The 21,743-nt window shown below is 54.3% G+C and overlaps 3 protein-coding genes across 3 annotated transcripts; all 3 read right to left on the bottom strand.

Annotated features, from left to right (window-relative positions):
- Positions 1-449: 449 nt before the first annotated feature.
- Positions 450-1,643, bottom strand: CkaCkLH20_01180 (uncharacterized protein; the record flags this gene model as incomplete). The annotated part of the gene is made up of 1 exon (XM_038883899.1): positions 450-1,643. The coding sequence occupies one exon, from the start codon at positions 1,641-1,643 to the stop codon at positions 450-452; it is 1,194 nt and encodes a 397-aa protein (XP_038750491.1).
- A 13,368-nt stretch (positions 1,644-15,011) lies between these two features.
- Positions 15,012-17,043, bottom strand: CkaCkLH20_01181 (F-box domain-containing protein; the record flags this gene model as incomplete). The annotated part of the gene is made up of 2 exons (XM_038883900.1): positions 15,012-16,578; positions 16,649-17,043. The coding sequence occupies 2 exons, from the start codon at positions 17,041-17,043 to the stop codon at positions 15,012-15,014; spliced, it is 1,962 nt and encodes a 653-aa protein (XP_038750492.1).
- A 1,268-nt stretch (positions 17,044-18,311) lies between these two features.
- On the bottom strand, positions 18,312-20,675 carry CkaCkLH20_01182 (glycogen synthase; the record flags this gene model as incomplete). The annotated part of the gene is made up of 5 exons (XM_038883901.1): positions 18,312-18,417; positions 18,472-20,027; positions 20,076-20,351; positions 20,404-20,501; positions 20,573-20,675. 5 exons carry the CDS (start codon positions 20,673-20,675, stop codon positions 18,312-18,314), a joined length of 2,139 nt encoding a protein of 712 aa, XP_038750493.1.
- Positions 20,676-21,743: the final 1,068 nt, after the last annotated feature.

The raw sequence follows: 21,743 nt of genomic DNA on the forward strand, positions 1-21,743 counted from the left end.
TAGGCCACGCCCCCAATGTCTCGCGGGGGCCGATTCGGCCGGTGCGGTCTTGGTCTCAGTCTCGACGGTGCCGCCCATTTGGTACATGCCACCACAATCCATTGTGTGTAGCTTTTGCGTCTGCTTCCGTAGCCTGCCACATCCGCTGGCTCCTTTACACATTACTCCCCCAGTTTGTTCACTCAAAGAAATTCGTCCCGTCGTAACCTGTCGCCATTCGAAGAAAGAAGTGTTGGCCGGTCCCAGTGATCCAGTGGCCCGTCGTGCCTGTCCGAGGCCGAGGGTCCGTTTCAAACGCCGTGATATTCCCGTCCCCGTTATGGCGCCGTGCATGCAAAGCAAATCCCCAATCCGAATGCAATATGTCGAAAGCACGAATTCCCGCCGTGTGGTGGTGGTTTCTTTTTTTGGTCTTTTATAATTTTTTTGTTTTCGTCGGTGCGCGGCGCCTAGCCGAGCTTGATGCTCTTCCTCCTGTTCGTGAGGCCGCTGAGGATGCGGCTCCTCGTGTTACCCGCCGGTGATACTGGTGAGGGCACACTCGGGGTCGAGGGGGTAGGGGGCTGAGCGGTTTGCGAGTTCTTCTTGGCCGCTCGCATGATGTCGTGGTAGCTAATTGCGGACCAAGGGCTGTTGGGGGTCTTGGCCGCCGGCTCGTCCTCCTCCTTGATGTAGGTGATGTCCGAGTTGGCACTGAGGGGAAGGTTCTGCATTGACGGGGAGGAAAGTCTGTCACGCGAAGAGTTGTTGGCGGCCAGATCCCGCAATTGGGGGCGGCTGCGCTTTCGCACGATGCTCAGTGTCCTCCTGAAGAGGGCGGACGTGGGGGTCTTGGGCCTCTCGAGACGCTCGACCTCCTCGACACGTTGCTCCTCCTCGGCCCTCTGCTCGTAGGTCGGAGTGGCACACGGGTCGGTGTTGAGGAAAGAGGGAGGCTGCTTGGGCAGCATGCTGCTGGTGATCATCATACTGCTGGATCGGGGCGGGTGGAGCACGGGAGAGAAAGAAGAAGAGGCGGTGGTGGAGGAGGTGGACATTCTCCTCAACGAAGGCGCGGTCGCAGACATGGCGAAGCGGCTGGTGCGTCTGCTGGATGGCCTGCTAGAAGGTCGAGATTCGATGGACTCGGGGGAGGCCGATCGTCTAGTAGAGGGAAGGTCGATGATGGAAGGCTTGCCGGCGTAGACAACAGACACAACACGGGCGGTATCCTCCTGGCTCTTCCTCCTCACGGGCGAGTCCGCTGATTCTTCGGTATCCGAGTCGTAACCGTAGTCGGAAAACTCGTCGGCAGAGGACGAGGCCTCCTCTTCGGAAGAGAGGTATACCTCTTGAGGAGCTTGTGTGTTGGTGGGCTGGTTGGTGATAATCTTGAGGGCCATGCCATCGAGAAGCCTCGAAGCTCTCAAAGAGCTCTTGGCGGGTAGGGCGGGTGCTGAGTATTCGCCGTACATCTTGTCGTTCTCGTTCTCGTTGTAGGCGTCCTCAGAGTAGACGGGAGGTCGTGGTGCGTTTGGGAGCGAATCTCTATAAGAGGATCTTTGCGACTGTTGCTGACCCTTCTTGTTCTCGATGGTAGCCACCTCTTCCCTGCTGGAATGAACCGACTCCCTGACGGGCATAGTCTGGCCGGCCAGAGACATGGTTTTTTGCAAAGGTGACGGGTGCTGTCGATATCCCTCGAGGAAAATGTGAGACTGGGCGGTTTCAGTCGTGGTAAAGTAGCTGATCTACAGCAGAGAGGTTGGACTGGCACTGGTAGTGGTGTGTGTAAGTGACCGTGACCAGACTCTGCTACCGAATGTAGATGTTGTAATCGTAAGACGGACTTGGTGGGTTTGTCTTTGAGTAGTAGGAAGAGAAAAGACCAAGAAGAACCGAAGACAGAAGTAGGAGGGTAGGCGAAGATATTTTAATGGACGAGTCGGTCTGGTGGCTTTGTCTTGCAATATGGATACCTACAGGCACAAGCAAGTCGAATGGGGATATGGGGGCTCCATTTGTGTAAATAGGTTGCAAGGGGACGAGAGACGACTAGGTAGGCCAAAAGCAGGGTGCTAGGGCCATTTCTGCACAGATGTCAACTGCACTCCTCCAGATAGACAGGAAGGACAAGCTCGGAGCCATCAGGAGCATCCCACTTTACACTCTTTGCTCCTGCACTTTGCACTTTGCACATTTCGCACTTGCACTGAAGCAAGACTGGCCCTGGCGCACTCTCTTTTCGCTCTTTCCCTGCTCCTGGTCCTGGCCAGTGGCTCCTGGCTGGGCTAATCCCTGCCCTAGTCCCAATCCTGGTCAGGTCCAATTCTGGAGCGGGTCCAAAGGGTACGGGGACCACAGTGTGCCTCTTTTCGATTTCTACGGTCGGAAGGGGTAGGGGGTAGGTGTGGTAGGGGTAAGGTAGGGGCTGGCAGTCTGCTCCTCCTCCTCTGAACACGGGGGTGCCACAATGAATGCCTCTTCCTCTCTTTTTTTTCTCGCCCAGCACAATGACGGCCTCTTCTCCCACCACACGATGACCATCGCCAGACACCCCAATACCTCAATCCCACACACCACACCACCACTTTACACACCTCACACAACGCCCCTTCATTCAAGACTGCACAATCTACCGCTCCACACGCTAATTCGTCCTCAACGCCAGGAGCGCGCCTCCAAAGCCTTGGCCATCTGAGCTGTCGACGGACCATGCGATGCCTCGAGCAGTATCTCCAAAGTGTGCCGTTTCAAGTAAAACGTGTCAACGACAGCAGCACTTTCGAATTTGCATCCCAATGTCGCCGGTGTGGCGTTGACATTCGACCTCGTCCCCGGCATCGAGACGAGCCTCTACTCTGAACAGAGTACCATCTCCGTGGTTCAGGGCGCTTCAAGCCACCACCACGCCCTGCTTCCTCTCTGACTTTGTCCACGCGGTTGTGAGACCTACAAGAGACGAAAGCGACAAAACCCGGACCTGTGGGAGCGGCATTCCCAAAACCCGCGATGGTGTCTTCGTCCTGCATTGGAGGGAGGAACGAGACTTTGGAAACTTTGTCGGCACTTTCAGCCCGCCCGTCATCTGGTCGACAACCATCAGGCTGATGCACCTCACTTCGAATGCCTTTCGGTGGCAGGCTTCCAGACTGACTGTGCCTGTGCTTGTGCCTGTGCTTGTGCCTGCCAACTCTGCCAATCACTCACCAACATGACTCTTTCATAGCCACCACAAGGCATGCTGCTGTGTTCTCCGTTGACCGCCAACTGAACAATTCTTCGTCATCCATCATGAGCCTCGTTCGTTTCCCCTGCTCGTCGACGTCTCCCCAGCGCCAAAACTCCACTTCTCGCCGTTCATGGGAGACCGGGGTGGTTGGTCACACCCACGCACACAGCAGCAAACTCCACACCACCAGACGAGGCGGTGGCAGGGGTTGCCTATCAATGTCTGTCCAAGGAGAAAAGACCTTGGGAACACTCGACGCCCACCAAGCGACAAGACGAGCCTTGTTAGGTATCCCAAGGGACGACAAGAAGAACGCAAGCGTCTACCCTCTCTGCGTCTGCGTCTGCGTCTGCGTCTCCAACTTCCACTGCTTGATTGGAGACATCTCCTCCTCGGTAGGGCCTCCAAGCGGCTGATTGGGCCCGACGCCCCTTTGCCGTCTTAGTGGCCGCCGTCAACCGCCCTCTGTCGGACCACCAGAAACGGTCGCCGGAGCCTGACGATGCTCGATTTTTCTGTGTTAGGGGCCTTTTTTCCGCCCGCATGAGAAGTTTTTCAGAGTTGTCATGCAACCCGACGGATGGACGTGCTCCCGCTCGGAACTCAATGTCGGAGCGAAACCCAGATCGCCTGTATAGACAGACACTGCACAGCAAAATCGAGAAACATTCGGATACCACGAATGCTCCTCTGCTTAAACTCAAGTTCTAAACCTCTTGGCCCGTCAACGTTGCTCCCCAACTCCAGGCACTGCAGGGAGGGAGCTTCGATCCAAGGTGCCACCTGGGCGATACCCTACGCTCTTGGCAGTCCTTGATACGCCTGCAAGTGCGCATGCCAGAATTAAAAAGAATCACGAACCCGTGGCCCGACCAGCCGAAGATGCTTGGTTGCGGCCGCCTGGGGCAGGCCCTGGGGCCACGGACACACCGAACTCTGGAAACGTTGGAAGCGCTGGGAACAGGCGGTACGCTTAAATGAGAACGACGAGGACAAGAGATATCATATCGGAAACAATCAAGATGCAATCTGTTCGCTGACATGAAGGGGCGAGGTGGAGGACGCGGGCGCTATATTGCGATACCTCGAGCCAGAGTCATCTAGCGGGAGCTGCGAGATAATATCGACAGTGTCGTAAAGTCATATGGGCATGCAGCCTATCGACGACGCTTTACCGCCTCCGCAACATCATGTGGCCTCGAAACACAACGATGCTGGTGGAAACTGCATGGGATTCGTCGTGCTTTAGAAGCCGCCCTGGCATGCGCATCAGGCCAAATTTCTGGCCGATTTGGACCGGTACCTGCGCACCGTGCAGCCATGTCGATGCAAGTGCGAGAAACGGGAAAGGCAACCTGTCATGCCTCACCGGAACTCAAGAACATGTCGACGTCTCACTGGCCGACACTCTAACCAAAGACTGTTGCATCGTCGAAGTGACACCACGTTGGGTCGGCAGAGGGACATCGGGATGCACGAATCACATCGTGTGCACGAGATTTTGACAGGCACTTCCAACTCTTCTTCTCCGCCGTATCCCCAGCACTCTGGATAGAAAATCTTTTATCCCCCTCGTTGGCTTCGAGCTATTGGATGCCAGACCGACTTTTGCCTCGTACTCCGTCGGGCCATCGCAACTCAATCCGCCCCGGCTCTCTGCCTTTGGCGGGGATGGACGACAGGCCAACAGCGGTGTCTTTTGCCTCTGACGATCGATGGATGATGTTTCCTCGGATGGTGGACTGCGAAGCTGTGCAGGCTTGCCCTTGCATCTATCGCACGCGATGGACGAGATGTTTCTTCGCTCCCTGCAGGCGCCTTGCCCGTCTGAGAAACAATCTCAAACTCGCTGGGCGCCGATGAGTTTAAGGGTCAAGGTCGCCGCTTTTCCTACGTTTCGTCGAAGGCCTTGCCGAGTTCCAGAGACGAGGGTGTTTGGGCCATTCACAGCCAGGAGAACGAGCAGCCCCCTGTCGTTCGTCTGATGTGCTGCGACAGAAAATGTCAAGACTGGCGGACGGCCATTCGCCCAACATCTCGTGTCTGTGTGCGCTGAGGCCTGTCACTGGTCGGGAGCTGTCATTTAAAGCTTGGGGATGCGCAGACGCACAAACACAAGCCTCCGGGGACGAGACAAGCTTATCAGTCTTCCTGGCATTGCCCCAACCCAAACGCTTTTGACATCCAAAGTGCTTCATTATGCCAAAGCAGAGCCTTGCAGCCGCATGGCGATTCGTTTCGAGATTGCTGCGCGAGCAGAGTGTCTCTGGCACGCGAGACGTGATCCGGACGACGATCGGAGCACTGCGATGGACACCCGTCCGCCGCGTACCCGCAGCCGTACAGATACAATGCCGTACCGCTCCCGACTCTGCCCGGAGCACCCACACACAGTGTACAGCTGTTCAGACGGCATTCCTGCTGCGAGCGATTGTGTCACCACGGGCATATCCCGTGAAAATATGTTTGCGGCAGCGGAGTGCCATATGCGATGTGATACGAACTGCAAGGCCCATCATTGTTCTTGGCGGATGAGTCGTCGACAGGTCAGCAAGCAGTATTCGGGATGGCAAGAGGGTCTTTTCTCTCAGTTGCGGCGCATCTCTACCCATATGTCTACCCATATGTCGGCCCATGTGCCGTCGGTTACGGAGCATCTGTCCAAGACCAGCCTGACACCGGCAGACGGTAATTTGGCATGGGAACCTTCGGTGGGGGCTCGAAAGATGCGATGAATTCCAGCACCACGGATGCATATCCATTGTTCTTCTGTCTGCCTGTTCGTATGGCATGGTTCAGCAAAACCGAACGGGACATCTCCGAGCGTGGGCACTGGTGGGTTTGCTCGTTGGCGAGCTCGCTTGCTGAACAACAATCCCTTGCTTCCGAACATTCTTTTTCTCCCGTTCCTTCGACGGCTGACCAGCTTCGGCTTCGGAGGTTTCTCCCTTCAGCTCCAACGGTCGGTCTCTCGGGCACACCCTCTCCCTTTGCCGCCGTCTGCCGGTATGTGGCCGCTTCTGGCGTGAGGTGTCCTACGATACCCGCCAAACAGGCTCGTCAGGTTGCATTCTGTCTCTCAAGTCCCTCACAGTGAGACTAGTTGATGGCGACCTATCCCATTTCTACTGCACCCACCAGCAGAAGTGGCTCGAGTGGGCATCGTGGCCGAGATAGCCAGTCCACCTTGGCTTTGTAACCCCACAGTCGCATTTCACTGGACATCACGGATCACCATCTGCCGCCTGATTCAGTTCAACGTCTAACGGGCCACTCAGCGGTCAACATCGCGACAGCCTCAAATTCCAGCCACACAGGTGCCAGCACGCCAGCACGCATGCGAGATGATGCTAGCCCACTTGCGGTATGGCGCTGGTCGGCCCAAGCTTCTAAAATTGTCACCCTGGCCCTCTTCTTCACATTTTTTTTCTCCGTCAACGCTCGCGATGGAATGGAAGGATGAGCCCAGGAGGAGGGGAATAAGAAAAGGACGGAGAAGGGAGAGAGCACAAAGCGCGTCGAGGACCACACACCTCAGAGAGCTTCACATTCCAAGGGAGAGAAAAGTGGCTTCTGCCGTCTGTCTTAGACATGACGTTCCGTCTGGACAAAGCCTTTCTTCTGCCCTCGTGCCAAACGGCCCGCGCTTGCGGCGCTCAGCGGAGGGAGAAGCTCGCTCGCTGTCAATAACGACGTGCACTGAAAACCTCGCCTCCACAGTGTCAGCGTCCGACGATCGGCATGAGAAGCGTATTCTTCGCCGCCCACTGTGACCGAGTACATGCAGGGACAGTATGTGGGTGCAGGCTACCTCCAAAGGCTTCCTTTCCAAGGTCGCGCGACGTATGGCTGCCCGGTCGTGCTGTCATTCGTGTGCAGTTGTCGGAAATCGAATCTGTCAAACGCCCCTCGCCACGGCCAGGCGAACCGCCAACGAACCCAGAGCCCGACCGCCGCGCTGGGCTGTGTGTGATCGACGCGGGATCCGGAGAATGATACACTTTTCGCAACGTGTGCCCGGGGGCCAGAAACGGCAGATCTGTTCGGGCCACGGCAAAGATGACCCCTTCCACACGCATCCCATCTTTAACATGAGATGCTTTTCCTCCTCCAGCCTTACGTGGCTCGCTCGTCTCATGTCCCGCTGGCCGAGCCGCCTTGAGCCATTGGACAGTGTTGTTAGGCGAGCGCTACGGGCTCTGTATCACAACTTCGATGTGTGCTACATTCTATGCTACAGGGTTGGCGTTTCAAGGCTTAAGCACGGCGAAAAGGCGTCGTCGTCGTCACGAATGGTCAGAATAGCACGGCATGAGTCTGAGCCGCAAGCCACTTAAATCCCAACGGCTTGGGTGTGCACGCATGATCGATTACTACACATATCGTCACCTGGTCGGTTTGTTTTCACGGAGGAGATTTTACTCGGAGCCGGCGACTGACGGTGTGGGGCCGCCGTCCAGTGCGGCCGACGTTCCTGATCCTTCCCCACAGGATGCGTCTTAGTTGTCCGATGTCTGCGGCTGAACGTGGCGAAGCATGCCATCAGACTTTCTGTTCGGGAGATTCCTCGTTTGTGGATGCTTCAACTCTATTCTTCGTCTTTCCCGTTCGGATGTTTACATTGGGCTGCAAAGGATGCAAAGATAGGATGTCAGCCGTCGTTAGATCCGATGTTGTGGCTGTGCCGGTCATCCTCACACATAACTATTATGAGTAAGAACCGACACCACGAAATGGCCAACCTTGGAAGCGACAATTTCCCCGCCGCTTTCATCTCCGCGATGGCTCTACTACAACGGTGGGGGCTTCCCATTCTCTCTTCTGACAGATTGCGTCCAATGTTCCTTTGAGGCAATCCAAGTTGGTTTTCTGGTCGAACGAGATCTTATTTCAGCTGCCTAGTGCCCACAGGCGTGGCGCAGCTCAACCGTTCGTTCAGGTGTAGGATTCAACACCATGTCGTCAATTTCCCCATTTCATCGAACGTCAACTTAAAATGGCCTGGGGAGATGAGCCACTCATTCGACCGCAAAAAGCACACTCCCCAGGGCAATCATCAGTGTGGAGATGATGCCACTCGCTAGAGTGAGCATACGCCCAGCCGGCAAGAAAGCGCAGAAACGACAGCTGTGATCTAGTCGCCTACGGTTACTTCTCGCACTCGCACAGCCGGCGGGTGTCATTTGGCGACTGCGCTTGTCAACGCTGTCATGGGTGCCATCGGATGCGCTCACGCGCGCCTGCAGTAATCGGCGGGTAAGGATGAACAAGGCTACCACTTGACTGACTGCAGTAGCAAGAAAACCCGACGAACTCATGCGCCCTCTCGGCTGTGCTGACCCGACCTGAATTACAGTGCTGACGGCGACATTCTGCTACCTCACACTCCGTGGCATCGCTCTCGCTTTGGGTGCGACGGGATAGGTGCGCGTTCTCGGGCACTGTCTGCGATGTACCTCAGCCTTTGACAAGGCTACCATCGTCAATGATAGGCGCATCCATTGACGAAAGGAATGTCTCCGTGAGGGGTTCCAGTTCAAGAACTGGGGCAATAGTGTTTGTGGGATCCAATGTTGAATTCCTTCCGAGCTTTGGCGTACTGATTCAGTTCCGCAACACGGGGTTTCGTCAACGTTGCAATTCGTCATCGATAGCATAACGCTTCAACGTCTCATCTGTCTCAACACCGTCAAAGCCAGAATGGACTCACTCTATACTTTTGTCCCGCGACGAAACGGAGCGAAACATATCGCACCGTTATGATCCAACCTAGAACGTTGCACTTGTCGCGCCCACCCGAATGTCACCACCGTCACAACTACGACTCAGTCGTGCCAACACCGCAATGCACTGTTGGACAATCGACAAGACCCGAGCTTTCTCGAAACATCCAGCATACGAACCCCGTTTGTCGTTCATGCCATCAGTCTGAAACGGACAAGGACCCCACCCGGTGCCTCAACGTCCACGGGCATCGGATCAGTGGGGTCCAGCTTCTCCTTCTCCGCTGCCGTCTCCGCCTCCGCATTCCCCCCTCCCTCGACCGGCACCGCGCGCACCGTGCCCGGAGGCGCCCCACAAAAGAAACGCAACGGAAAAAGCAAAGTTCGGAAGGGGAGGATGACATCATCCCTGCAGCTTTGCCTCTTTCTCCACCAAACGGCCACGCCGGCCACGAATGCCAGACGTCACCTATTCGAACCAACCACCAAGAATTCGCCAGCGGTTGCAGATGCACGGGAAACAAGCTTAAGCTAGCGATTCATCACGATAACGATCACTGGCTGGGAAACCCCACATTCGATGTCATTCCGGAAAGGCAAACACTAGACGACAACTCGGATGAGGCCATGGACCATTTGGTAGTCTTTTTTTCCTGTTTATGTCTCGCCTCAATGGGTTTTGATGATGGCAAGACAGCAGAGAGACATTACGTTTCGCCAGCGGGAAGAAAGATCCACCCTGTTGCACAAGCCTTTCCAACCCAACCTTCTGCTGTCTTTCCCATCCCGGTTCTAGATTTCTTCTTCTTGGTTTTGGTTGGGTATTTCCAACCGCCCGCCCGTTCCATGGCACACATCACACACACACACTACACTTGTGTACTTTCGCGACACAGTGCAGGTGTGTCCAGACCAAAGCCTCAAAGTCGATGGGTTTCTTTTCCGGTCTAGTGCTGAACCCTTCTCCCGAGATCGTCGCTCTTTCCCAGTGTTTGGGGGCTTTTCGATGGGAAAAACGTGGGATGGTGGTGTTGGAGTGCCAGATGCATCGTGACGTCGCTTATCGGCTCACGTCGCCGTCACCACACATCCCCATCCCAGCCTAAGGCGCCAGTGTCCATTGTCTGCCGTGGTTCTGGACTCCAGAAAGCCTCTGAAGATCATTTTCCAGATGTCGCGGAAGGGATCCCGACGATGATTACGACATCACAGGCCTTCCTCCTTTTTTGTCGTGTTTCCTACTCTGACGAACCTGAAGCGTGGTTCGGTCTGTGTCAGCCGAAGATATCTTACTTACCCAAGCGAAGCCGGGCTGCATGCAGGGTCTGACAAGGATGAAGCAAGCAAGAGGTGAGATGTCCGCACGTCTGTCTACGCTCACCGACGAGGGGAAAAGAAACGACGTCGCATGGCATGGCTGCTGCAACTTCCTTGCTTTTGGGACTGAAGGGAGATCGGAGGTTTACGCAGCGTGGACGTGTTCTGGACTGTGTTTACCATCTCCTTTGTTTTCAGCTTTTCGACCCTGGCTGCTTATACTGCCCAATTGCTCTTCCTCGTGCGTCGTGGAAAGGACGGGATGCAGTCAGGCAGGTCGGCAGGCAAGCACGCACGAGAGGTGAGATGCCGTCGGTTTGCTTCGCGGATGAGGTCACACGGTACACCGCACCTCGCCGACGTCCCAGCCCTCAATCTGAGCTGTCATGTCATCTCACGCATCGGCTATCAAGAGGAATAGCTTTTCGGCGGCTGACGAAATGCTGCACCATCATGCGTGCCGAATATCCTACCAACATGTCCCGAATCTTATGTGTTCGTCTTGGCGGTGGTTCACCCCGGAGGCTTTCCCGTAAGCCGAGATCACTGCACCGGCTGTTACAGTTGCATGTCCTTTTTTTTTCTGTTGTTGTTCCACGAACGCTGCTGTCTTTCAAGGGATGACCGACCTCGGCGCCTTTTTGCACGTTTGATTCAGTTTTCGTTCGAGACATAATCTCTCCGGCGGCTTCTTCGCGGCGGGGGTTCCCCGGTCTCGGGCGGAAGCTGCAGACGCTGCAAGAAGCAACGCTGGTGTCAGGCGAGACCGGGAGGAAAAGTTTTTTTCGATGGAACTCCGCTGCTTCAAGACAGGTTGAAGCTGAAATTTCTTGGTTGGATGTTTCTTCTTGTTTTGAGTCTCTTGCAGGCAACGAGTAAACCGGAAGACTTGCTCCTTGAAGCGGAGAGACTGAAGTTGGTGTTGCTGAGAGTGGTGTGCCGATGCGGCACTCAAATGTATTGTGTCGATTTGAACTAGGAAGACAGAGGTAGGGTTATCGGTCTAAACTACGGAGATGCTGTCGCGCTGTTCAACGCTGTAGCGGAGAGGCCGTTGTTGATTACTCGAAGGTCTTGGTATATATACAGTGCAGACCTTGCAAGCTTACCAATTAGCAAGCATAAGGCGATCATACATACCAGTCGGGAGCATCGTGGGCTGATCGAAATTGGGATATTCTGTCATTGGTATATAGCTTGAGTGAGTGGAGGATCTTCGGGCTCTCGGATGCGAACCTTCGTCCGCCATTGCCCTTCATCGTTGCTCTTGTCGTATTAACCTCGGATAAGATACCGGTGAGTGTTTGGTTTCCGAGGGATCATGGCCAGCCTATCCTCGGGATTGATTTCGTCTCTCTTCAGCAGCAACTGTCTGAGGATGAACCTCTTTGCCTCGCCAAGTCCGTGTTCGATACCCTACGCTTGCGCATTTACTGGTGCGGTTGAGAAAACTGTTCGGCCTGGCGAGATATTATATACCCAGAGCCAGGACTGCTCGCGAAACGCTAAAACGCAGAAGCGCTGTCTATCATGGCCTGCGGCTGGTCATTGCGGAGTGAGACGGCTTCATTCGGCTTGAATATACCCAGATCGGTGGGCTGTTCTCTGTGTTTCTCTTCGGTACCTCTTCATGCTGTTGGGTTGCCGTGTGTTCTACTTCTCCCATATGTCCAGACCATAAAGAGGAAGTTTGTGCTTGATGCTTCTGACTTTACTGGCAAGGTGAGAAATCATCGATGACTGCAGATGCCAAGCTGTGTTGATCAATGTCAAGGCAACAGAAGCGCTCGTCAAGTTCCATGGCGAAAAGAAACGTCGACATCAGGGCTGCGGGGATGAAGAACCACCAAGCACAACCGGATGACAGAAAGGGTGAACAGAGGGGCAGTGTTCTTCGCATATGTCTGTTTTGATACTCAGCCTCCTACTTCGTCTCAGTTGCATGGGTCGGGCGCTGCGCCGGCCCTGGGGAATTCGGAGCGTCCCAGGCAATCATCTCGGCCGGTGGCAAGCCAACGTGTATGGTCATCCCAAGACCTCCTCAACGGTGATTTCCAGTTGTGACTGATAGATCTGCGGAGACGGCGCAAGGCATGCGGAACTGCATGTCATCTGGTATAAACGACAGACGACAAACGTGGAGAGAGAAACCAACAGGATGATCGATCTATGATATGTAGCCGAGAGCAGTTTTCTCGTCAACAGCACCCACAATGAAGCCAGACAAGCCAACGTTCGTGTCAATAGACTGGTCCCAGAGCTCAAACGTACAACTAACCACCCTGGAGATGATTTGCGTTGCTGAATAGTAAGGGTTCGTCGCATACAGAACCCTAATATAGTCTCCAAAGACTTCAAAGCTTTTGAACTCTCATTTCATCGATGACACTGGTATGTTGTTGCAACGAATTCTACATCGGACAAAAGTTGATGGAAACTAACCCACCCATGTACCTATCCCGCACCTAATACTTATGAGTCCAGGCGTGCGTCATGAGGAACTGACCAGAAGAGTCGCTTCGGGCTCTCTCACCGAGCTTATCCAGGCACGTTTCAAAGTAACCACGGCCTGATATCGGAAGACGATGCCAGCTATGTAATGTTTGGTGAATGCGGATAAACATAGCGATGGCTCTTCACCAGGTCTAGACTCTTTCAAGAAGAACCATCCACCGTTTCGGTTCTTTCGTCGGCTGATTTCTGAGTACCTGGGGACGTCGAACACGTCTTGAAACCCCATTTCACGGCTTGATTTTCTTAGTCTCTTCTTGCTCATGATTCTCAAACGCACCGCAGACGACGATGACAGCTGGATCTGGCACAGCATATTCTTCAACTACGGCGGCGACTCCGGACCTCGAACAGCATGCTCATCGCAAGCTCCGATGCCCCGTGGGTCTAAGTAGACGACGACTACACTGACCCTAATGACACTCTGAGCACGAGCTCTGTTCTTTTTGCGCGACAATTATCAGCACTCCAGGAATGCTGGGACGACAACGATTCTGTTATGCAATGTTTTCCGCGATGAAGAGAGTACCGCATCTTGCTATTTCATCGTCTTCATCAACTCTTGCGTTTGCATTTGAAAGTCATTGCTCAAGGTCTCTCTGCAGTTGGGTACTCAAAGGCCTTAACAGCAGCGGTCAGTTTCTCAACGCCAAGGAGGTAAGAACTGCAACATCTGTTGTCTTCCCAGTCTTCAACATTAAACTGTCAGGAAGTGGAAGTCAGTAAACCTACTAAAAGTTGAAAGTCATATTGCAATCCGTCCAAAGCTTGTCCATCATCATAGTTCTGGTGTTCCAGTTGTCTACTCAACCACTCACATCCCACAGGGTGACAAACCACATACTAACATGATGCAACTACGCCCGGCTTTACACAAGCCCAAAGAAGGTCGCATTCAAGTTACCGAGGAGCAATGTGGAACGAGAAGTTGAGCGTAGTGCATGGGCCCAATCTCGGGTCCTCGACCCCTCGTGCATGTTGAGCAGAGGTCATGATACTATGACTTCTAGTATCATGACCTCTCAAAGATCAGGACTGGCATCTGATCTGCCGTCGCCATGAACCGGATATCTCTCACGGTTCTTGCTACGCCTTCATGAGCCGAGTCCTCACTGGACTCCAACATGCGTGGCGACACAAGCCTCGATATAAGCGGTCCCGCTTGGAATCTATCATCTCAAGATTCAGAAAAAGTGTGATAATCGCGTGTTACGAGGGGGGGAAAACCCCAAAACTCGTATGATGCAACATCTTAAGGAACAAGTTTCCAGTCCACATGTTTATGAGCGCCTCAGCACCCTTGGGAGCGCGTCTCCAGCAGAAATATCTTCTCGAGGTTCTCGTGCGGTCGCCACCTTCAGAAGGGTAAGGTTTCGCTACAGAATCATTGCAATCTTGAAGACTATTAAGATACTCAAGGTGTACTCGTTGGGCATGGCGAGATGTCGAATAGAGCAAAAAAGTGAGGGTTGTGTTGTGCGGCGTATTGGAATAGTATTGCTTGGAATCCATGCTCTCAACATAGCTGGCGGTTGATGTGTAACGGGAGAACAGCGTTTCGCGTCAAAACGCGATCTTTCCGTGGCGTTAATCATAGATATCCGACATAGACATAGAGAAAGAGCCGCGAACGAGCTGCACCATAGAAAGGTTCTCTCTCCACCAATTGTCACAGCAGACAAATTCATTCACATGGCGGGCTGAACATACTTCGTAGCATCAATACCGAAATTGATATTTACTATTCATTAGCACATCGTCAGCGTGTGTAGAGCTTTCACTCTTCCAAGTTCGCCGGGGAGGCTTTTGCGTGAACAGTTGTGTCTCGGGCCTGTGAAAGCTTCAGAAGCAGCACTACAGTTATCGTTCGGCTGCAAAGGTCCCCGCGAGGGCCTTCTTACGTATTGGGTTTCTCAGAGGCTATTTTGAATTACATGACCTCACAGATATTGGACATGCTAGTGAGACAGGTAGTCTAGAACTATGAAGTACAACTGGTGCCCAGCCCCGAATGAGCTTTATGGCGGTTAACCTATACGTGTTTCACAGTACCACAATCCTAACATTTTAGCCTATGCTATCTCTCAATAGAACAAGTATTGACACTAGCTAAGGTCTTTAGGCGTATGTATACTCGTGAGAGCCATAGAAAAGGGGGTATAGTAGAAGAGAAGAATAAAGCAACTTGACCCGCCAAATTTTATTCCGCCGTCATCCCCGTCATCTCCGTCATCAAAACGTCGCCACAATCACCGCCAAAGGTCCGCGGACTTTTTCTCGTTGTTCGCGGTGCTCGGTCTCGGCCAGTAATCTTCGTCGCTCCCCTTGCTTCCGCCCGTGCTCTGGCTGGGAATGGCCATGAACATACCCGCGCCGTTACCGACCATGACGCTCTTCCTAGCCGCCGCGGTATTCCATCCAAGTCCTGCGATATCCGCGCCCAGACCGTAGGAGCTGATCGGGCGGTCTCCGTGAAGGCTCATGCTACCGCCTCGGTGGTGACCGCCCCCAGCTGGTGCCGTAGGCTGAAGCATCACAGACGACCAGTCCAGATCGTCGTCTGATTTTGTGTAGATCGTCAGGGGATGGGAAAGTGGGCCCGTGCCGGCGAAGGGATTCGTAGAGCTGAAGCGTTGAGAGGCGCGGACATTTGATGCTGCAGCAAAAGGCCGGGGGATTGCCATTCCACCGCTATTGGGAGGAGCAAGGCCGCCGCGGCCTCCGCCGTTAAAGCCCGACATGGGCCGGTGGGATGTGACTGAATGTGCAGATTTGGGTCTGGCATTGTTGCCAAAAGAGAATGGCGCTTGGGGTCGCGGCAGACCCTCGAGTTCATCCTGGAAATGCTCATCTAGGACATAGACTGATCTGAGATTGGGCATTCCATTGCCTCGGAGAGATGCAGCCAGATATGTGTAGTAGCTGGCCGTGACGCTGGAGTAAGGGCCAGCTGACTTGGCGGCGGTGATCTCGAAACGAAGTGATTCCAGAGACGTTGACGCAAGCCGCCGCGTTCTCGGCCCACTCTTGAATGCATCGCTCACCGTGGCCTCGATAACGAGCGTTTGAAGACTCTGAGCAGCCAAAAGAATCTCGGCTAGCGTCGCCGGATGAACACCCGTTCGCAACAGAGACAGAACCGTGAGGATATTGCGGGTGTCGGCTCGGCCCAAGTACTCGGTGAGACCGTTGGCGGTGACATTCGGGGTGTTGCTGAGGATCAGCTCCTCCACTGGTGGGAATGGAGGCAGGTCCTCGTTGCGAGATAAAATGTCATCCGAGAACGCCTGCGAGTCCATGACCTTCAGCGCCCGGAGCTGCGTCAAGCTGGCCAGCGCGTGTCGTAAGATGTAGGGATCCATATTGATCTTGTGCAGCTCCAAGACCTCCAAATTCGGCCATATTCCGCCATTGGCCATCTTGGACAAGCTGCCCTCCGAGCCTCCGTGGTATGTCATCTTGCGGAGGTCACGGCACCTAGCCTCGACCTCCAATCTAAGGGTGGCGTAACCATGTTCGTCGGCAAACAGGCCCTCGGGAAGGTCGACATAGAGAAGATTCGGGAGCACGTGGATGATGCGGGCCAGGTCCGCCGTGGCGGCTTCTCGGAGCATGTACGGAACCTTGAAGTACCGAACTCTCGAGCCGAACCGCGTGGGGTCCTCTCTCAAAGTCCGGCACAGCAACTTCAGGCGAACAGCTGGGGTATCTTCGGGGTCGGCATTGCGTTTGAAGAAGGTTTTGCGCTTCCGCTGTTCGGAAAGGTAGATTTCGCGGGGGCAGTAGTGTACGGCGTCGATCCGGATGCTGTGATACCTGCACAAATACAAATGTCAGCTCAGAATCCGCGGCCTCGGCCTCGAAGGAAGAGGGGGAGGGGGCTTACAGCGCGGCGTTGGCGACCTGGTTCCATTTCCAGCAGACCCGAGCGCAGTTCGCCAGATCCCTCAGGTCGCAGAGCATGCATGCGTCGAAGATGGCGCTCGTTTCGCAGGTCTCGTAGGTCTCATCTTGAGTGTGCGGACAGACGAAGGAAAAGATACGCGGAAGAATCTCTTTGGGCAAATTTTGAAAGAGGAGGGTGGAGGCGCGCGTGGGCAGGTAGAGCGGCGAGTTGTGATTGCGGAAGTTCTGCTGGACCTGGGTTGAGTACTTGGACAGCTGGTGGTCGGCTATGTTGTCGGATAGCTGCCGCTGATGCTGGACCTGCTGCTGCTTCTTCTTGTCCTTGTCTTTTTGGAAGAACCTCATCTTTTGCAGTGGCCGAATGGCGAGCTTCATGTTGGTGGAAGAGGGGAGAGCGTCGGTGCCGCGGGTGGTGGTAGGGGATTAATATATTAAATCAACGGGTCGGCGGTCGCATTGCCCGATCGGCGTCAGCGATTTGGGGGCGAGAGCGACGCTTGCTTTCTGCTGGCCAACGACGCTACCCAAAGCCAAAGTTTGACGGGCTGACAACCGGCTTTTTCGCCTTTTTCTTTTCGAATTTCGCACCAAACGACGAGGGGTTTTCGGGTTTCCCTTGGTTGTGTCTAGAAGGGAGGAGGTGGTAAGGTGCTGCCCGTGGTGATATGGTATGCGCCGTAGGACCTTCCAGGTTAAGTACGGGCAAGCTTGCCTGCTTTTGGGGGAAGTGCCAACGGTTTTGTCTAGGATTTCCCGGCAAATCAACGCCCCAAAAACGGCAGGAGCTATGCGTGCCCCTTTTCAACTTCAGATGAAAAAAGACGGAAAACTGCAACCAGCCCAACCAACGGCTTCATCCCCGGTTGGACTTGTACACGGTGAGGTGCCAAACAAGCCGTACAAAAAGGCCATTGGAACAAAGACACACGAGGCACGAGCAATGCCACCGCGGGAGGCGGCTAAAGTAGGGTAGGTAACAGGGGAACTCGGATTCTAGTGGCTCTTTGGTGCAAACTAAGATCCCCCATTCCGCGTGCTCTCCACCGCCAGACGCCCTACACCTCTAGGGACCCCTGGAAATGTCGACGGCCGGCGTGGGGAAGGAACACCACCTTGCCCCTGATTCGCTGTTGCCGCCCTGGGTCCGCATCCACCCCTGAATGTTGGAGCAACGAGCACGCACCGATTCACTGTCATCACTTCAACCCTTGGTGCCCAGCCGATCCTCTCGCTCGTCTTGAAACGAAACACCACGTCTTGCGCTTTGCTGGCTTGCATCGCCCCCAATCCCTTGTGCAATCCAAGATTTATTCATGAAATCATGCCCAATTGGTAGAAAATGCAATGTAATCTTATCCACTATCTCCTTGAGAAACAAATCACCTCGAACCAATCTAATGCTCAGGTATGCTACTCTGCTCGTACATGTCCATACTCACCCATGCAAGCCACTCGCCCTACAGTCTCCATTGCTTTTCTCTTTCTCTGCATCCCATTACGTCCATGTCCATATATAGAATCGTCATTTGCGAAGTGGCGTTATAGCACCCACGTGAGTGGCTACCGTACATCCGGTATCGCTTTGTACATGTCTCGCCCATCTCGGCTCCTCATGTCAGGCAGGCTGGGAGGTAGTCTCGATTTTAGTTGCCGTTGAGTTGCACTCCATCGAGAGGGCTGGCCGGTCCCGAGGGGCGCTTGGCACGAAGGGTGAGCGGGAATGGGTATTCGTCAGGGTCTTCCTCCTCACTATGCGACTGTCAGCAGTATCCTTGGCTTTGTCTGAGCGCGGTTCAAACTTACGGCAACTTCCAGGCAACATAATCCTCAGTGCTCAATCCCTCTCTGCCTTCTTGCAAGCTTGCAAAGTCACCAGGTGTCATCATGCCCGTTCGATCACGAGGAGATCCAGGTACGGAGAACGGCCGCGAGATCTTCTGCTCGACGCCTGGAATGAAGTCCTCCTCCTCGTCGCCGCTGAAAGAGCCAGGGTAGGCACGTCGCAGAGCCAACTGACGGGCCTTCACGTACTCCATTCCCATCCTCTTCCAGTCCAACAGGTCACTCAGACGTTCGGTACGATTGCGCTGGTTGATGCGTTGACGACGGCTTTTTTGGCAAAAGTCGAACATGTTTGATGTAAGCTGGTTGACGGAGTCATCAACACCCTTTGTTCGTCGGTCGACGATGTAGATACCATAGTCGCTTGAGTTCTCAATCAGCTCTTCCATGTAGCATCCAAAACCAGACAGGTTGGTTGTGATGCTAGGAACACCCATGACGGTACACTCAGCAGGAGTGTATCCCCATGGCTCGTAGTATGATGCAAAGATGCCCATGTGTGTTCCGCGGACGAACTCGTCGTAGTCCAGAGGCAACACCGGGTTGGCTGAGTTCAGGAACTCGGGGTGGAAGACAATCTTGACTCGGTCTGATGGGTGGTTGAAGAGCTGCACGCGTCTGATCTGGTTCAGAATCGGGTCCTCGCTATCGTTGATCATGTTGTGGGTGACGATGGGGGGAAGACCATGGCGCTTCATGGCGAAAAGCCGCCTGCGGATCAGGACGCGATCCTGGCTGCTGATGAGCTCCTTCTCATCGGGCATCGGGTCGCCGTCGTGCCACTTGAGGGAACGCTCGAAGATGCGACGTCCAATCCCCTTCTCGATGACATCAACGGTATCTCGCAGAGACTTGATGACGGCCTGGCCCTTTAGTGCCTCGACCGTCAGCGAGGTGGTCTGGGCCGGCATGATGACAAAAGCAACAACCGTCATCTTGCTGCCGGCAGTCTTGAGCCGGTGGTTCAACCGAGCAAGAGACTCAATGAACATGTCGACTCCCTTGTTTCTGAATTCGTAACGACCGGCCGTGAAGAAGTAGAGTGTGTTTTCGGGATCGAAATCGTAGTGCCCATAGAAATGACCGCGCACGAAGTCGTGGATCTTCTCCTTGGCCTGTTGGTGCAAGTTTTGGAACTCGTGCATGGCCGAGAACTTGGTGACGTTGAGTCCGTTGGGCAAGACGCCGTCCGGTTTCCGCTTGAGCAGATGCTCGCTTTCGTACGCAGTGATGTGGGAAACCGTTGTGAAGACATCGCAAGCGTGGGCAGCGGCTCGCTCAATGCAGTAGCGGTGGTAGATGCCTCGCTTTCCGGCTTCGGCATCAACGTCGAACCATTGTAGATTGTTATAGAAGTCGACGGAGCCAGCGCAAAGGTATCTTCCCAAAAGAGTTGCGTGGGTTGTGAAGATTGTAGTCACATCGATGCGCCTCCTCTTCGTCAGAGGGAGAGCCACGCCGGCGAGCCATTCGTGGAAATGGGCGATGACAGCCCTCTTCTTCTCGTGGCAGACAAACTATTGCCAATGTCAGCGTCGCCCCTGTGTTTGCAGATAGCTTCTTACCTCTCCCAGGAACCAAGCAACAAGATATCCAAAAACAACGGCCTCGTTGGTCTCGTCATCATTGGGCGGCGAGGGGATGCTTGCGACGTTCCAAAGATCGGTTTTCCACTCGTCCAAGAAGCCGTACGCAGTCTTGGTGTCGATGAGAAGCACTCGGGGAGCGCCGTCAATGAGCCATCGTCCGTAGAGAATGCCAATGCCACGGTCCCGCATGGACTGAATCGTGGCAGCAAGCTCGGGGTTGGTAGGTTCCAGCTCCTCAACCTCCACAGCAGCCTACTTCTGGTCAACACACTGCATTTACAACATTGACAATGGCTTTTCTCACCGATTGATGGTTCAATGGGCCGATGAGCGTGTAGCGATCGCCATACTCGGCCGTGGTTACAGGAGCCTTGGACTTGATGACGGAGTAGATGCCACCGACTACACATTACACAAATGGGTCAGCCCACTGCGGAGACGATGATCCGGGGAAGCAATCGTGGGGATGATACCTCGATGAGCAACTTCGGTTGCGATTTCGAAGAGCAGGTGGTTCTTAACATCGCGAGGGGGACGGTCTGGGTTGTCCCGAGTACCTTCAGGCATCGTAGACATTTTGATGAATTACGTTCTTGGGATGCTTTGTCGGCGAGAGTCAGCGTGGAAGGACGGGGGGCGAGGTAGAATAGCTCGAGCAGAGATGGCGGAAGCTGTGGATAAAGGTAAAAAAGAAGATGGAAGGTTGCGTAAAGTGGAAGAAAGCCAATTGAAGCTTGGATGACGCAAGTATGCAGGGCTTTACTGACTGGTAACCAAGGTGACGCTGGCGAAATAGGTAGGAAGAGAGCGGAGCTTGGAGAAGCTACCGAGATGGCGTGCAGATGGACAAGGCTTTGATTATAAAACAATGAGGAGGCGGGAAGTCCTGGGCGAGACAAACAAGTAGGACGACAGCAGTCGAGCAGAGAAAGACAAGAGCTCTCGAGCGAGAAGATGTTTGCGGGGAAGGAAGGTTTTAGCTACGAGGTGTCTTGGGAAAAGAAGGCGCTCGGCGCGGGCATGGCATTGGCGAGCCTGGCCTGATGAGGCCGGGTGGTGTGGTTGGACAATCCGGTCCGGTCCAGCCCAGCTTCTTTTTTTTTCATGTACCTTGCCTCACTGCGACGCTAGCCCCCGATACATCTATGAGCTAGCTCTTGCGGTATCTGAACCGAGAATTTCGGTCTGCTGAATACGAATGGTCAGAGAAACTGAGGCGATATCCCCAGAGGAACAGCAGCAGCTGGTACCTTCTCCATCAGTCTTCTTGCTCCACCAACCTGCTGTGTCGGAGCTGTGAGTGCGGGTGAGAAGGGGAGAGAACTGCAGCGCAACTGAATGGGCTTTGAAATGACATTGGCGGGAGCTGGGGGCAAACGTGGAACAACAACAGCGGATACCGTAGCTATTGCAACCTGTCCCTGGACTTGTTCGAAGCTACGACTAGCGGCAACCCACACTGCAGTTTGGGGTTTGGGGTGAACATGGTCATCCAATACCAGGGTGGTACAAGTCCAGACCGTCAGCTCTCTCAACAAATTCTTTTCCCATACTGCTTCGCGTCGCCGAGTCGCCGCTGGAAAATAGGCACTTCGCGCTGTTTCTTTCGCCCCGGACGGCATCGCCGTGAGCTGCTGCTCCTGC

This window comes from Colletotrichum karsti (genome assembly GCF_011947395.1).
Source record: "Colletotrichum karsti strain CkLH20 chromosome Unknown Scaffold3, whole genome shotgun sequence".
Taxonomy (NCBI): Eukaryota; Fungi; Ascomycota; class Sordariomycetes; order Glomerellales; family Glomerellaceae; genus Colletotrichum; species Colletotrichum karsti.